This window comes from Pinus tabuliformis, chromosome 5_1 (genome assembly GCF_031772625.1).
Source record: "Pinus tabuliformis cultivar Carrire ecotype Pingquan chromosome 5_1, CPIR1, whole genome shotgun sequence".
Taxonomy (NCBI): domain Eukaryota; kingdom Viridiplantae; phylum Streptophyta; class Pinopsida; order Pinales; family Pinaceae; genus Pinus; species Pinus tabuliformis.
In genome coordinates, this window is record NC_142305.1 from 418,662,030 (window position 1) to 418,679,112 (window position 17,083).

Consider the following 17,083-nt stretch of genomic DNA (forward strand, 5'->3'; position numbering starts at 1 on the left):
TCAATGCACTCTCTGTAAGGACCATAACGGGAGCAAATGTGGACCCATGTACACATTTTTACTGCCTCAGGGATTGTTTCGTCCTGTGACTACTAGGTTCGTTAGTCCTTCACATAACTCTCGAACAAAATGAATCCAAGAGTGGAATATAGACTCTTTACACGCAATTTATTTTCTAGAAAGTCTATACAGAGAAATGAAAGTTGCAAGTATAAGAATTATGCTTCAAAAATGAATTTTCTTGTGTAGTGAGCTATACCAAGGGTATGCTTTTGCAAAGTTTTATAACAGAAAAATTTGTCAAGAGGAATTTATTAAGGAAATCTCTTGTTAGAAATGAAATCCAGTTGAGTTGAGATAAAGTCCATAGTTACAAAGAAGTATTGTTGTGGAAAGCAATTCCATTATGACATTCCTGTACATTTTAATACAATATAAAAGGAAATTGATGTGATTTCCAAGCTACTTGAATCCATTGAACACAGAGAGAATCAGTTGAGAACTGATGAATGAACATGGAAATCGATGTAATTTCTAAGCTACTTGAATCCATTTTGAACACAGAGAGAATCAATTGAGAACTGATGAATGAACATGAGCTGAAGCAAAAGGACATTATCATTAAGCTAGTCGACCCTGAAATTGAAGAAAATGATCATGTCAAACAAATCTACTAGCAGTGTACTAATAACGGTAAAATCGACTTGCAAGAAGAAAGTAACTTAAATACCACATTTGTTGGAAAATGAAATCAATCAAAAAATGTTCTAACCAGAGATGAAGTTGATTCAAATGAAAGAAGTTCAAATCAGGGTGAGGTGAACCCAATAAATGAGATGTCGATAATCCCAGGAAAAATCAACCAGCAACAATGAAGGAAATCGATTGAAAATAATTAGTTAATTCCATTGTTAATATTTCAACTTGGATATCATTTGTTGCCCAGGTACATTCTCTTGGAGAAATCGACCTGCATGTTAGGATGTAAATAAGTTCCAATTAAACAGAACATTTTTATTTGAGGGGAATTGAGGTCCAAAAGAGCAGAGTTCTTGGCAGAGGAACAATATAACTGCAAACACCCATTCAATATCTATGACTGTAGATTGAAGTTCTGCAACCTTGGAAGCACTATTGAGTACTTAACCAGAGTTGTAGAATCATTGGTACTTTATTAGATTTGATATGCAATACAATGCTTGATTCGCCTTGATTCCCATTTATTCTGTTTAATTTCTGCATACTGATTCCTACTGATACCGTTCCAACTGCTTGAAACAATAACATTTTCAAAAGGTCTCTTTCACTCTCACTTCAATTAGAACAATACCCCTTTCTCTACTACATTCATGCACATATGCTTACATTTCCAATTCTGCAGATTGGTTTTCATGAAATTAACCAATACTTGTTTTGCATCTAACGAATTCACATAACTAAACAAAGCACTGAAAATATCACCAAAACTGAGTGGCCTCTCTAGTATTACAAGAAGATTTATTCAAAAGAAACAAGAAGTTATTTTAAACTACCCTAGACATCTCATTGTCAGTACAGCATGCAGGACTTTTTCTGCCTGCCAGTTTTTGACTTCCGTGAAGTCTTACATTGAAGATCTAATCAAAAGATCGCTGCAAAACTTTAAAGTGGTGTAAAACCCCCAACATTCAAATGCTTTGATGGCCAGAGCATGAGCCCAACTCAAAGTTTAATCTGAGATGTAATCTCTACAAATATAGAATGCAAACAAATGCACTAAAAATCAAAGAAACCTAGTTCACTGGCCCTTTCCTTCTCAAATGTCTCAAAGTACTCTCTTTCAATTCCTTAAGTGCCTGCATAAATGGTTGGGACATGAGAAGACAAATAAATAAAGGGAGAGGAAAATTAGATAAAATGAAACACCCAAACTCAAAAATAAGACCATTACCAAGGCAGGTGGAGGATGATAAACCATTGGGGTCTGCATTTGCTCACAGGGATGGCTTCAAGTAGGGATTTCACCAGCACTAACTTATCCCCCTTGATGATAACCATCTATTACACCATATTGACATCTCCTTTTCTACCTTAGAAACCATCCACACCCATTATATTTTTTTGCAGTCACTGAATTTAAATAAAGACATAGCGCTGCGATTACAATTGAGCTAAGGACAATTCCACTCAAATGTATCTTCTACTCTAGAAACATTAATTATATCTTTTGTTATATTTGAATCAACAATGATTGTCCAACCTGTTCATAGTTTCAGTTACTCTGTTACACTTCTAGTGAACATCAATTTAACTATTTTAGAAATATTGAAGCGCTATGTGAACAGTATTTGATTGCATTAATGGCTTCCAATGAGCGTAGAAATTCATTTGGGCTTACATGGGCCTAAGCAGTGGGATTATTCATACAACGACCAGGACACAGCACAGAAAAACAAGTCTGTGGTCTTGACCAGATTAGCAGATTATAACAACTAACAAGAAGATGAAATGTGCGGCGTCTGCTGGGGCCAAAATGGTGAAGGAAGGGACTTCGGCTGGTATCCGTTGGGCCAAACATCAATACCACAAAAATGCCCAGAACTGAAATGGTAGTCAGTGTCCAAAATTAGCAGAAGAAATGAGTGTGGGAAGGGCATATATGTGATCTATTTTGCTTCTGTTGTATTCTAGAGCAGACTTATATTGTATTAATTTTTGGGCTAAAGTTTTGAGTATATTAAATGACTGAACCATGTAGAACCATTGACTTGACTTTACATATATGGTTGTAAGGCCTCCTGGTTTTAGTCATCCATTAAAGCAGGGGATATTTGTGCACTAAATGTTCACTCCATGCTTTATTTTTCTGCTGAAAAAATATTTGAATCAACAATAACCTCACAATCATGTTCAAAAGGCCTCTCATTGTCATGCTTATTTGAACTAAGCACTAATCCAGCATTGTAGGCTTCCTATCATTTCCTTGATTTTAGTCTCTACTTCAAAGCAAGATCATTCTAAAGCTACATTTATAAAAAATGATCTATTATTATTTTTTTGAGTAAAGGTTCGCCTTTTCATTATGCCATCAATCATTCACAACTGATTTGACCTTGCATTATTGATTTTCCCGATGGGAAAACAGACCAATAACACAAGTTTATGAAGGCAAAGTAACCCCAAAGCACAGAAGTTGGGATCTTTCTAATGATGGGCATTACTGCAAGGCAGCCAACCGCCATCAGAGATTGCAACAAATTACTCAATTGTTGTTCTTTCACCTCAACAGGAAGCAAGTCATCCACGTCCTTGTCAACATTAAAAATTGATTCATCAACTGGGCATCCATATTCCCAGTACTTGCGGCCAACTGAATTGTGGTCTCTTTCAATTCCTTAAGTGCCTGCATAAATGGTTGGGACATGACAAGACAAATAAATAAAGGGAGAGGAAAATTAGATAAAATGAAACACCCAAACTCAAAAATAAGACCATTACCAAGGCAGGTGGAGGCTGATAAACCATTGGGGTCTGCATTTGCTCATAGGCTTCTTGCATGTTTCTGTATAATTGCCCTAAGGTTGAATTTTTCTGCATACTTTTCCAGATTGTTGTCACTAACTTGCTAAGCACCAACTGTAACAAAAGTACTTGTAAGTTACTCGTCTATAAAATGTCTGAATTGTGTCTTTTCCCTGAGAAGCTGCAATTGATAATTCCAATATATTAGTACCTGATGTTTGAGGGTAGCTAAGCCTTTCATGTGCATTGGAGATTCAGGAATAACACCATTTGAAGGAGGTATGCCAACAATACCACATAAAATAGTCTGTCACAATAAAAGGAAAATTTATGAATCCACTAGAGATTTTTTATGGAGGTGAAAACAAAGAATGAAGAGTTAGATCAAGATGTCTTCAGGAGAGCAAAAGCTCTTCCAGAATAGGGTAGCCAGTGATAGTTGAACCTAAACATGAACCCTAACAAAAATTACAACATAGTTCTAAATAATATATATTTACTGTGGTAATGGGCCTTGACACAATCTCTGCAATAATGGCCGTGCTTGATACAACATCATTTTTCAAGGGTTTTTTGTGAACTTTCCTTTAAACTTTTCTATGCAGACTTCTTCCCTTTCTTCTTAGTGATTTCAGTGTAAGTGCTCGGTATACACTCTTTTAAGTGAATCTGTTCCAGCAATGTTCTTTCTGCAGTAACATTCCACCAAGAAAGTTAGCCACTTTATCAGTGGCATTCACACTGGTCACAAATGGATGAAACATTTTTTTCAACCATTGGAACAGTGGCACTACGAACTTTAGGATCAATTCTATCATCAACTGCTCCAAATTGATCTTGCACATCCTGAATACGTATCGTATAAACAGTGATATACACAACCAATCATTTAAAATGCATACAGTCATTTCCTAGAATAGAGAATCCTTGTTCTGTTAGAGAATCCTAGTCCAAATCTTACAAGAACTAATCAAACTTCTAATTTGAGGACCAATATGATCTGCAATAGTAAAACTTATAATGTACTGCACATCTTCATTGTGCGCCAAAAGCTTTACTAATTCTTTAGCAACAGTGCAATTTGTCTTCTTACCCTCCACAAGTCTTAACAATCAATTCTTCAATTATATGTTTAGCACCCTTCACTTGAAGATAGGATAATTCTTCCCATCAAGCTTAACGTTGGGTAGAGGGATGCTTTAAGATGAAGCTATCCTCCCCCCTTGCTCAACAATTCTCTACAGATCTCAGAACAGAACCAAAGGTAATCTCAGGAACAACGTACTATACTACTATGACAAAGAACCACAATTCTGAAAGAAACATCAGTTTGGTTAGGATCTTCAAACAGCTACCAAGGAATCAAGCAAATGCTGCTCTGCAATTCCAAGACTTCAAGTATCCAGATGCATTGCATTGCTCTATGGCACATCAATGCAATTAATTAGGAATAGAAATAACATCTCTATGTAGCGGCACTTAAAATATTACAAAAGGTGATCATTCACTGAGGTACATTCCAAAAAATATATAATTATTGTTGCCACATCATCCAGATTTAGAATAATAATCTATTGGAATGGACACATTGATAAAAATTCCATTGTTGAGTTTGGGTTTGAGTTATTTCTTCCTCTAACTGCTCTCCAAAGCTAACTATTCAAACCAAGTCACCCTTCAATGACATACAACTCACAAGGTTCTCAAAGGCAGAAAAATCAAAAGCGCATAACAGTTAATATGTCCTTTACTGCTCCATTTTCAGGTGAAAGATTCTCAGTAATATAAACAGATCTTCCAATAGTCAACATGTAACAACAACCAAGAAAATATAGGAATCCACCAATAAACTATAATGCAAGGTCTTTTTTCTCTTTTCGAAAGGTTTCCATGAAAAACTTGTTCAAATTCATTTGTAGAGTAAGCACATAAAACGTTAATGTAATTAACCTTGAGCATGGAACATAATTCTTCTTAATCTCCATGATATTCAAGAATCAAACTCCAATGGCAGCATTGGCTTCAACACGTCTTCCTTTTATCCCTTCAAAGCTGCCATGGGTCATGATGGCTTGATCAATGATCGCATGCTCTTAAGACCATACACACCCTAATACCAATTGAAAGAAATAAATAATGATCTAGAAACGAGAAGAAGAAAGAAAGTGGTGTAAAAGGCCCAAAATCAAATCGAGCAAGTGCCCTTGATTATATAGGATATTAATCATAGCCAACTTATAATAGTCAACCCTAACATGTGACCAAGTTCATAATACATAGGATAAAAACTGTATTACAAGATACACATGAAGATGTTCAAGGACTTAAGATTAGGAGTCATGACTAAGCCAAAAGGTTGACATTTATAGGCTTCCATCCTCCCAAACTAAGGCTTGGTCCCTTTTAGGGTTTAGAGAGGGTAAGTTATAGTTTATTTGATTCACCTCCCAATTTGGGGAATCTCCCTAAGGTTTTCCTAGACACTTTAGGACCTCTTTGACCCTAGCACTCTCTCTAAATGATAAACTTGAATTTTATTAGGACAATAAGTAATATAACTTTAGATCGTTGAAAGTTGCAGTTTGAGTAATGAAGGCATTTCATCCATTGATGAATGAAGCACTAACGAAGGTGCAGAACAGTTTATAGGCCCAAAACCTGACAGGATCAATCCCAGCTTTCAAGCAGCAATACTGCCTGTAACTTCAACAATTATATTTTCTAATAGTGCGGCAATACAATAAAGTATTTCCTGGTTTGCTGTGCATTACAAGTACCATGTAGGTACAACAGTCGTGAAATCAGATACATTATGGAAAAACGACCAAAGGCAATCTCTCAGATTTCTCTAACACTGTAGTGTTGATGAAATTCCACTGCTTCAAAGTGCTTACAAGTATTGTCAAACGGCAGTACATTCTAAATTTACTCATATTACACTTGAGAACTAGAACACATACCGCTTGAGAAGAGAGCTGCTGCCGCTTCAAGTACCTCAAGCTCAAACTAGTCTGTTGTTCTTTCTTGCATCAAAAGAACTGAGTACAATAAGAAACAAGTTCCATGAGTATAAAATCAACAAATACAAATGAATATTACATTTTTTATCATCACCCAACGAACAAGAACCAAACAAAACTCAAGTCTAAGGGAAGGTTTATCAACTTGATGTCGAAAGAAGTACCATGAACAGGTATACCCCATCTTCCGGAAAGCAATTGCAATCCCTGAGAAAAGAAATCATCTTATTGTCTACCACAGTACAGACTATCGACATCTGAGACAAAAATTCATTCCCAAGTAGTCCAAAGCACCTCATAGCAGTTTCTCTATTACAAATAAGACAATATTAATACAACAGATTTCTTGCCTCGAAAACTTTTCAAAAGGTCTATACAAAAATTGAACTACAGTCTATACAGACACTGTGTTCAATCCAGATTTTGATTACAAACACCATTGAGGCCATACGGTATCTCCAATTGTTCACATCATTGAGGTCATCAGTATCTCCAGTTTCAAACAGCATTCAGGCCACATTTGATATAAATAGTGCTAACTGACCCATGACTTAGGCAAGAAAACACCCAATTCCCCCACTCAACCCTATGAACCAGCCCATACTTGGCAACATGACTATAACGCTCCCTCTCACCATAAAAGACATTTGAGACGATTGTACCGAGATCAAGCTGAATGAAAAATATGAACAATACAACAATCATTGCCTAGATCTTTCCAACACGAACAATACATGGGAATCAAAAGCAGGAAGTTGCCTTCTCCATCACAATATTCATCTTGGGATACTGGCAGACTGCAAACATCCAAATGCTGTAATATTTAGGGTAAGTACTGATAACTTTCCAGCTCAACAACACAACAAAAGGGAGGACACAGACAATCATAAAAAGAGTAAGCAGATCACGGCTACTTATCCCATGCTTGAATATCAACAGAGTTAATATACCTTTTACACGAACATGAGAATATCAGCTTGAGAAACTACAAGATACTACCAAATTCCTCAGCAGCTCCTGCCTCAGTTTCTTACTTTACAACATTAAAAATGTAGCAATGCATAAGTCTTAAAGACCATAAAGTTGACAAAGATTCAAACATACAATCGCACATCCAAACTGAATGAATCAAAACAACATTACATGCAAGCAAAATTTTGAAGCCTGTGCACAACACGACCTTTTGATGAAAGATGCTACTTAATCAACATAAACAAGTCCAGACATTCTTCAAGGAAAGCCACAAACAAAGTTACAAGGAAAAGGAAAATTCAACTCATTCAACAGTCATCTCCTTTATAAAAGACCTCTACATCAGATAATGAGTTGAACATTTACTCTTGAAAAGAACCTTCTAATGTTAGTTATACTAGACAATCCCAAAATAAAAAATGTGACCAGCAGACAATCAAGATCTGATCAGCAATAATAGCTGTCGTAGAAATATTGGCAAAAGTTCAACTGCCAATATACATGAAATAAATGCCATATATATATGATTTGCATCGACTAAACGCTGTGGAGTAACATGATCTTGGTTGGAAAAAGGAGCATGTAGTGAAAAATAAAGGTTGGAATATAAATCAGACCATTCAGTAAAGCAAATAAAATGATGTTTGGAACAGCAAGGGGCTATTAACAGCCATTCGCACTTTTTTCTTGGGAAGGGAAATCAAGAATTCTTCTATTTTTTCCCAGATCCACCTATTGGAAGATCCAGGCTCCATGTTTCCATAAGTCCAGATGCTGTATGTTTCCCATATACTTTAAGGGCCCTACAACCCTATCTTTTGCCAATAAAAATAACTACTGCGCCACATTTTAGACAACACAAATCTAATATTTTTTAGCAGTCTGCATTTCTGGGTTTGTGAGAACAATTTGGAGCCACGGTTATATTTGCTTCCAAACCAACGGAAGCATTCAACGTTCACTGGCAAAGTGATTATCACCCCTGTTCCAACTGCAGAGGCATGAATCCACCTAATTTGGCCTTCCAGAACAACTGATAATTTGTAAAAACAAGACATATGAAGCCAACTTACCCTGATTCAAAAGCCGGCTACAGATGGGCAGGACCTGCATAAAGGGGCCTAATTTCTCGCGCTCAGCCAACAATTCGGTCAAGTACCGACTGTTGTTGTTGCTGCTGCAGTGGCATGAGCCATTCAAATCCAAGAAACAATGGATACCGAAACAAGAGAAGAATAAGCGGATTGAAATCTGAAAATGCAAGAATATCCCACCGAAACTGCTGCTGCTAACTAGAACATTTAGATTTGTGAACTAGGATGAAAAAACCTATTTCAAAACCATTTTTATACAGGGACCCAGGGAGCCATATACACCAAAACAGCGGGCTGAATCCGTGAAAACAGGGAGCTGCCCTCCATTTGAAAACAAATTAAGCTCCGCCCTCCATTTCAAAACAAATCTAACATCCCATGACCAAATCGACTCTCACAAACCACTCCAGGGACCAAATCGACCCTCACAAACCACTCCCAAACCAGAAAACCCAAAATGTAAATCAGAAATGGCGATTTTGCTCTCCCAAACCTGGAGCAAATATCAAAATGGGGCGATTTTGATCAAATACGATTCCGCAAATATCAAAATGGGGCGATTTTGATCAAATACGATTCGGTTAGTTTATCCGCCCTGGGCTAAAATAAAAAAATAAATTAATTTTTAAATAAAATATGGGCTAATTATATAAAAAAAAAATTATTATTTTAATTAAAAATTCGCCCCATTAAAATATAAAAAGCCTTAAATTTCGCCTTTGGGCGATTATTCGCCCCTAAAATTAACCTTGGAACCTGCAATCCAAAGGTTGGTCTGTGGTTACCTCGGCCGTATCCTTTTGAGCCGACTAGAAGGACAACTTGAGTGATAACATAATGGCGACTCTGCTGGGGACATCTTCAGTTATTTTCACAAATCAAGTTGGAAAACTCCATAGGAACAAAAATCAGTGCTGTCTATTCCTTAAAACTACAGATGAAGTCTGAATGTCGGCCAGTAAGCCTTTGAAACTGTTCTTGCTTTGCAGTTACAGGAGTAAATAAATGTTGCTTCAGTCAATCTTCATGCTAGTTTTAAACTACAGATAGCTGTCCCAGAAATTTGATCAGTTCCTTGCTAATTCTAAAAACATTCACAGAAAATACCAAAACAAATTCAGAATCTGGCTCCCAAAAAGAATTCTCGTTATACTAGGTCAAATCCAGACCCAAATCCACCAGCTGCTTTTGAAAATCCGAACTTAATCCCAAAAATCTTTAGGAAGCAAGAACAAAGAGAAGATTTTGCTGACAACAGTCCTGAAGCAGTTCACCCAAGCAATGTTCCAACCCCTGTCAAATTTTCATTTCGTTCAACCCCTACTTCCCCGTGTTCATCATCTAATTCCCAAAGCACTCCTTCCACACCTCCATTCATTGCACATACTCCCATTAACACTACTGTTGTTCCAGTTGTTCCACTTATCGCTGTTGTTCCGGTCATCCCTGTAAACATGGCCAATAGATATGCACCCCTGCAATTACCTGCAAACCCTGGGGCTATGCCTCAGGATTATCAAACTAAAATCACATATTTTGATGGGATTGGTACTTGCACAACCCTTCAGCATACAAATAAGATGCAAGACTACTTTGAGAACTACGAAATAGATGATGATAGTGTGAGAATGAAAATTTTTGTTCAAAGTTTAACAGGTGATGTAAGAACTTGGTTCAGATCACTTTCTGCAAATTCCATAACCACTCTGGATGAGCTTTACCAATCCTTTACCAATAGATGGGAGAAAAAGAAAGACCCATTGCACATACTTGCTGAATACGATACAATAAAAAGAGGCCCTCAAGAGTTTGTCCTAGATTACTGTGCAAGATTCAATAATGTCTATAATGCAATACCACAGAACCTAAGACCTCCACCTGACCTTGCCTTGTATAAATTCCCTGATGGATTCGACCCAGATATGGCCTACCAGTTAAAAGAAAGAGCCCCTCAAACCCTTGCAGACATGCAAAATGTTGCTGTTAGCGTAGAGGCCAACCTAATTGCCAAAAGAAATAGAGCTAGAATGGAGAGGAGAACCACTTTCAAAGAAGAACCCACAGCCTTAGATCAGAAACTTGATGCTATTATCAATGGCATGCAAAGGCTGGGAGACAGAGTAGAAAGTGTTGAGAGGAAATCATCATGGGAAGGACAACAGTCCAATACCATAAGGAACCCAAATTTCAGGAAAACGCAGAACACAAATGCTGGTAGGTCTAGTCCAGACCATGATATAAGACCACCTTTTCATGAAAATTATGCGGAAGCATCTACATCTAGTGAACCCCCAGAGGACACTCACATGAACCTGGTGGATTCGAGGGCTAAGCAACAAATTTTCCTAACTCAACAAGACCAAGATGAGCATGACTTTAATCAATTTCAGACTAAGTCTGGTGAGTCTTTTGATTTTAAACAAGGCTATGATACTGCTGTGTATGAGGTCCACAAACAATATAAGTTGAGAACTAGGACCATTGACATTCCTGAACCTAACAAACCAAAGGATGGCAAACAACCCAACAAGATTAAAGGCAAGGCTGTCATAATAGAACCAACTGATATACCTGTCCCAAACCCGCATCAAGTGACTGTAGAGGACATAACACAAATGCAACCTTCTATTGACCAGCCTCTGCCACCTTCTTCCTCGAAAGAAAATTTGAACAGCATTCCAAAAATCCCTCCTAAAACAGAAAAACCGCAATCAAACACTTCCCATAACACTGATAAACAAGACCAAGTTGCTGATACTCCAATGGAAAAAGGGAAACTTGCCTCTCACATTACTAAAAACCAATCTGAAAAATCATTTGACTTAGAGGCAGAAATAGGTAAATTGAAGATATCCATCCCCTTATCCGAACTGGCCAAACATGATGTGTATAGGCAACAAATTCAAAGGTCACTTCAGATGCCGGAAGTAAAGGACGACGTGAATGTTCTTGATGATCAACCTGAGCTGCTGTTTGGTCCAGAAGTTAATGGAAAATCAACATATGGATCTGTCTTGCCCTTTTATGTCAGTTTACATATACATGACAAAGTCCTGCACAATGCCATGTTTGACTCAGGTGCCTCACACAACCTTATGCCCAAAGCTGTAATGGAAAAGCTGAACCTTGATGTTACAAGACCCTACAAAGATCTATTCTCCTTTGACTCAAGTCAAGTCAAGTGTTTAGGCCTCATCAAAGACCTGTGTGTCTCCTTAGTCCAATTTCCTAACAAGACAATCCTCATGGATGTGGTGGTTGCTGACATTCCACCAAAGTATGGCATGTTATTGTCAAGATCTTGGGGAGAAAAACTCCAAGGATCCCTCCAATTAGACCTCTCTTATGCCACTATATCTGTCTTTGGGCAACCAAAGAGACTGTATAGAGAAACACTGATGAAATATGTGGTAACTAGTGAGAGCAAGCCTGAAAATTTTCCCATTTACTCAATCCATTCTGATATGGATTCTTTTATTTTATTTAATGATGAAATAAGTCCTCCCATTGATGACAAGCCGCTGGCTTTAGAAATGAACACACACATCAATGAAGAATCGGTTGCCCATACTGATAAAACTATCAAAACAATCAAGGCAACCAGCTTACAAGAAGAACCTCCCCAAACAGAAAATTCAAATCTGTCCGCTGCAAGAATGACTGAAACTCTTGACACTAACCACAAGCAAGAAATCATATGGTATTTAGAGTTTGATGGCTTTGTCAACAAGTTAGGAGCAGGGGCAGGTGTCTGGATTCACAATACACATAATAATCATGCAGAAGGCCATGCCTACAGACTAAATTTCAAATGCACTAATAACATGGCAGAGTATGAGGCTCTCCTCTTAGGCCTTAAACTGCTCAAAGCTCTAGGAGCTGCAAAAGTATCCATTTTAGGTGACTCCGATTTAATCATACAACAGATGAAAGGTAATTTTGTTACCAATGACAATAGAATGAGGGCCTATAGGACTGCTGCCACTAGTATACTCAACACATTCACTGAATCCAAGCTTGCCAAGATTTCAAGAGAGCATAACATTCATGCACACAGCCTGGCCACTTTTGCTAGTACATGCAAGCTTCCCTTTGAGCCAAATCATCATTTTACTGCTGAAATAAAACACAGGCCCACTGTCCCAAATAATGTTAAAGATTGGCAAGTGTTCGAGAATGATGCCCAGATTAACAATTTCCTCACTCTTGAGGATGAGTTTTCAAATATTAACATTGATATGGATGCTATGACGGATGAACAACAACAAACGAATGAAAATCAGCAAGTTGTAACACCTATAACGGCCAAATGAATGCTGAACCCAACTGTTTTCAATAATACAAATATAGAAGAGCTGAAACTGATGCATTTGGAGGAAATAGCCGAAATAGAGGCCGAGATCGTTGATCTGAAAGATAACTTACTCCCTGCTGGCCTCACTCCATTGGAAGACATGTTTGATGCTAATGATGTTCCCAAGAAACCAAAAATGCAACCCCTAAATGCTGCTATAGAAGAACATAACATCGGGACAGCAGAGAAGCCCAAAATGATCAAATTATCTAAAAATTTGCCATCTGTTTAGAAGCCAAAATATGTTGATTTGTTCAAAGAATTCCAAGATGTATTTGCTTGGAGTTATGAGGATTTGAAATCCTATGACACCTCAGTAATCCAACACACCATTCCCTTAAAACCAAACCAAAATCCCTTCAAACAGAAACTGAGGAGAATCAATCCTATGCTTCTCCCTTTGATTGAAAAGGAAGTGAAAAGAATGTTTGAAGCAGGTATCATAGCACCCATCAGATTTTCTGAATGGGTATCCAATATTGTTCCTACAAGGAAAAAGACAGGAGCGATTAGGCTATGCGTAGACTTAAGAAATTTAAACCAAGTCTCCCTAAAAGACCACTACCCATTGCCCAAAATGGATCATATTCTGCAGAGAGTAGTGGGATCATCTAGAATTTCTTTGCTAGATGTCTTTTCAGGTTTCAATCAAATACTGGTTCACCCGGATGACCAAGACAAGACAGCCTTTACCACACCGTGGGGAACATTTAAGTATGTGAAGATGCCATTTGGACTTAAAAACGCTGGTGCTACCTTTCAAAGGGCAATGGATATTGCATTTGCCAAAGAAATACATGATTTCCTAGTTGTATATCTTGATGATCTAACCCCTTTCTCTAAATCTGATCAAGAGCACCTGAAACATTTGAGGCAAATATTCATGACATGTAGGAAATATGGCATTTCCTTGAACCCCAAGAAATCCCTCTTTGGCCTTGAAGAAGGTAAACTCCTTGGCCATATCATATCAAAGGACGGGATTAGAATTGATCCTGAAAGAATCCAAGCCATCCTCCAAATCCCATATCCAAGAAACATAAAAGAGTTGCAAGCATTCCTGGGAAAGATCAACTTCCTAAGGAGATTTATTCCCAATCTAGCTGAGCTGATAAGACTGTTAAGCAACATGTTAAAAAAGGATGCCAAGGTAAGATGGTCTCTTGAAACCAAACAAGCCTTTGAGGGCATAAAATCTGCCTTAACCCAAGCCCCTGTCCTCACAAGTCCACAATTTGATAGGGACTTTATCATATTTTCTTTTGCATCTGATCACACCATAGCTGCTGTCCTTTTGCAAAAGGATGATCAGGGAGCTGAAAAGCCAATTGCATTTTTCAGCCGAGCCTTAAGAGATGCCCCTTTGAAGTACCCAATCATGGAGAAGCAAGCCTATGCCCTGGTCAAAGCAATCAAAGATTTCTGAGTGTACATTTTATATTCACATGTGATTGCCTATGTCCCAAATGCTGTTGTAAAAGACATATTAACCCAAGAGGGATTAGAGGGCAAAAGAGGCAAATGGATTGCAAACATCCTTGAGTATGACATAGAAATAAAACCAACCAAGCTCATAAAGGGACAAGGTTTAGCCAAACTGATGTCCGAAACAAACTTTCAAGCCTTAGACATTAACCAATTGGACAATGAACAGGAGCTGGCGACTCCACAGATCAGTGAAACCTTTTTGCAATCCCCATGGTATGCTGATATATGCTTTGTATTGTTAAACCTGTTTGCTCCCCCAGGATTGTCCAGAACTAAGAAAAGATTTTTAAGAATGAAAGCTTCAAAGTTTTGTGTCATAGATGGTGCATTATTCTGGAAAAATCATGAAGGTATATTGCTTAATTGTTTAGTCATGAATGAAACTAACAATGTCATGAAAGAATTCCATGCAGGTGACTGTGGAGGACATCTATATTGGAAGTCCATTGCTGATAAAATTCTAAGGGCTGGTTTCTATTGGCCCTCTCTTTTTGCAGATGTAAAGAAGTTTGCCATTTCATGTCACAAATGCCAAATCTTTGAGGGCAAAAGAAAGCTGTTGCCCCTGCCCCTTAAACCCATCTCAACTGAAAAGCCTTTTCAACAATGGGGTCTTGACTTCATTGGAGAAATCCATCCCTCTTCCTCAGGCCAACACAAATGGATTTTAACAGCCACTGACTATTTCACCAAGTGGGTTGAGGCCATCCCATGCAGACAAGCCAATGACACCATCATTATCCAATTCCTTGAGTGCAACATCCTTTCTAGATTTGGCTGCCCTGAGAAGATCATTACTGATAACGCTGCTGCTTTTAAATCCAAAAAAATGATCAATTTTTGCCACAAATTTCACATCACCTTGGGGCATTCCACAACCTATTATGCCCAAGGTAATGGCTTGGCTAAGTCATCTAATAAGAGCCTGATTAATATCATAAAGAAAGTGCTAGAAGAAAACAAGAAGAACTGGCATAGAAAGCTCACAAATGCCCTATGGGCAGACAGACTTTCAACAAAGAAATCCATTGGGATGAGCCCTTATGAGCTAGTATATGGCATGGAAGCCAGGTTTCCTTCATCTTTGGGCATCCCTACTATCAGACTGTTACAGGAGATTCAGGCTGAACCAAATGACATTCAATGAAGAATCAACCAAACCATTCATCTTCAGCAAACCAGAGAGCAAGTTTATGACAGAGCTCAGATTTTGCAAGAAAAGCTCAAAAGGATGTTTGATAAGAGAGCTAAGGCTGAGGATTTCTATATTGGTGACAAAGTTCTAAGGTGGGATTCACGAAGAGAAGACAAGGGAAAACATGCAAAATTTGATTTTTTATGGAAAGGGCCATTCGTTATTTCTGCTGTTCAGGGAAATAACACATATTTTCTCAAATCTGTAGAGGGCAGCACGACTGAAGAAGGCCCTGTAAATGGCCGAATGCTGAAACATTACCATGATCCCTTTTAAAGGGATATAATCCAGCTCTGTACATATCTCTTTGTACATTGATATTTGTATATATCAGCGCTTTGTTTTTAGTTTTTGTATAAGCAGTCTGAGTGTTAGAGGAGCAGCAACAATGTTTGTGAAGACACAACCAGTTGCCAGTATTCCATTTTTAAAGCTCTGTCTCTGCATTACTCTCGGTAAAACAACAATAGTAGCATTGTTATATCACAGAAATTCATGGTAAAAGCAAACAGTGGACAGCTTGCAGTCTTCAATCAAAAAGTATCAATAAGAGCGGAGCAATTTTTTAATTTCACATCAGCAACTGTTTCTAGACCAGAGCTAAAGGAAACACATCAGTTTTGATCTATGTTCTTCAAAGGCACAATGCTCAAGCAATACTGTACATAACATCAAGCACGCAGAAGAAAGCAGGCGATGCTATACAGTTCACAGAAATTCAGTTGAGGAGGGAGTTGTTCATATTTCAAAGTTTCACACTTTAACAGCCAGCATAAAGAAGTTTTTCAATCTACAACAACAATAGAAGATCAAGGCAGTCTGACCTGCTGTTCTTGGCTTTTCACAAGGAAAAGCCATCCCCAAGTGGAGCCACTGTTAGCCTCCTGTTGCAACAGGTGTTCATCTTTCATGATTGACAGTTTTACATGCCAAATATGTCATACTTTGCATACTGCAATGCTCCATATTTCTTAAAGAGGCCAAAGAAGAGGCCATGAAAATGTGCCAGTCCAAATGCCACTGCTGTATTCCAATTTTGATGACTTAACCATTTTTGAAGAATGTTCTGTAAAAGGGAAGTCCAAACAGCTTAATCTTGGCTTCCTTAGGTTTCAATTTCTTGTTATAGAATGTAGAGAATTGATATCTGTCCAAACAGTTTAATCTTGGCAGATTTGTAGATAGGTAGAGAATCAAAGGAGCCCAACTGCTTAATCTGGGCCCTTGGCAGAAATAAGTGTAGATTTAGATAGGAGGGCAGTCAAAAGAAAAATTGTAAAGCAGGGTCTGCAAGTCTAAGTGCACCCAAACCAAAAAGAAGAAAAAATGCTAGGTAAATAGGCTGGGTAGGTAGCTGTGTGGTTGCAGAATCATGGTCATGTTGTCAAGTGTCATATTTATTCAGATCACAAGTTGGAGGCAGTTTTCCGTTTGGAGGAGCTCAAGCTGGACATCTCTA

The 17,083-nt window shown here is 38.0% G+C and overlaps 1 protein-coding gene across 1 annotated transcript; it reads right to left on the reverse strand.

Annotated features, from left to right (window-relative positions):
• Window positions 1-2,820: 2,820 nt before the first annotated feature.
• Window positions 2,821-6,661, reverse strand: LOC149165262 (putative boron transporter 2). Its single transcript, XM_089431101.1, has 4 exons — window positions 6,462-6,661; window positions 3,713-3,808; window positions 3,478-3,615; window positions 2,821-3,382 (listed from the first exon to the last, which is right to left on the reverse strand). Exons 2-4 carry the CDS (start codon window positions 3,746-3,748, stop codon window positions 3,257-3,259), a joined length of 300 nt encoding a protein of 99 aa, XP_089287227.1. The 5' UTR covers window positions 3,749-3,808; window positions 6,462-6,661; the 3' UTR covers window positions 2,821-3,256.
• Between the last annotated feature and the right edge of the window lie 10,422 nt (window positions 6,662-17,083).

What these genes read in the sequence shown, in the direction of transcription:
- LOC149165262 (XM_089431101.1), bottom strand. Translation starts at nt 3,748, where the DNA reads ATGCACATGAAAGGCTTAGCTACCCTCAAACATCAG. An exon ending in TAGCTACCCTCAAACATCAG is followed by an intron (nt 3,616 to 3,712) that starts GTACTAATATAT and finishes CTTTTGTTACAG; the next exon opens with TTGGTGCTTAGCAAGTTAGT. An exon ending in ATCAGCCTCCACCTGCCTTG is followed by an intron (nt 3,383 to 3,477) that starts GTAATGGTCTTA and finishes CCATTTATGCAG; the next exon opens with GCACTTAAGGAATTGAAAGA.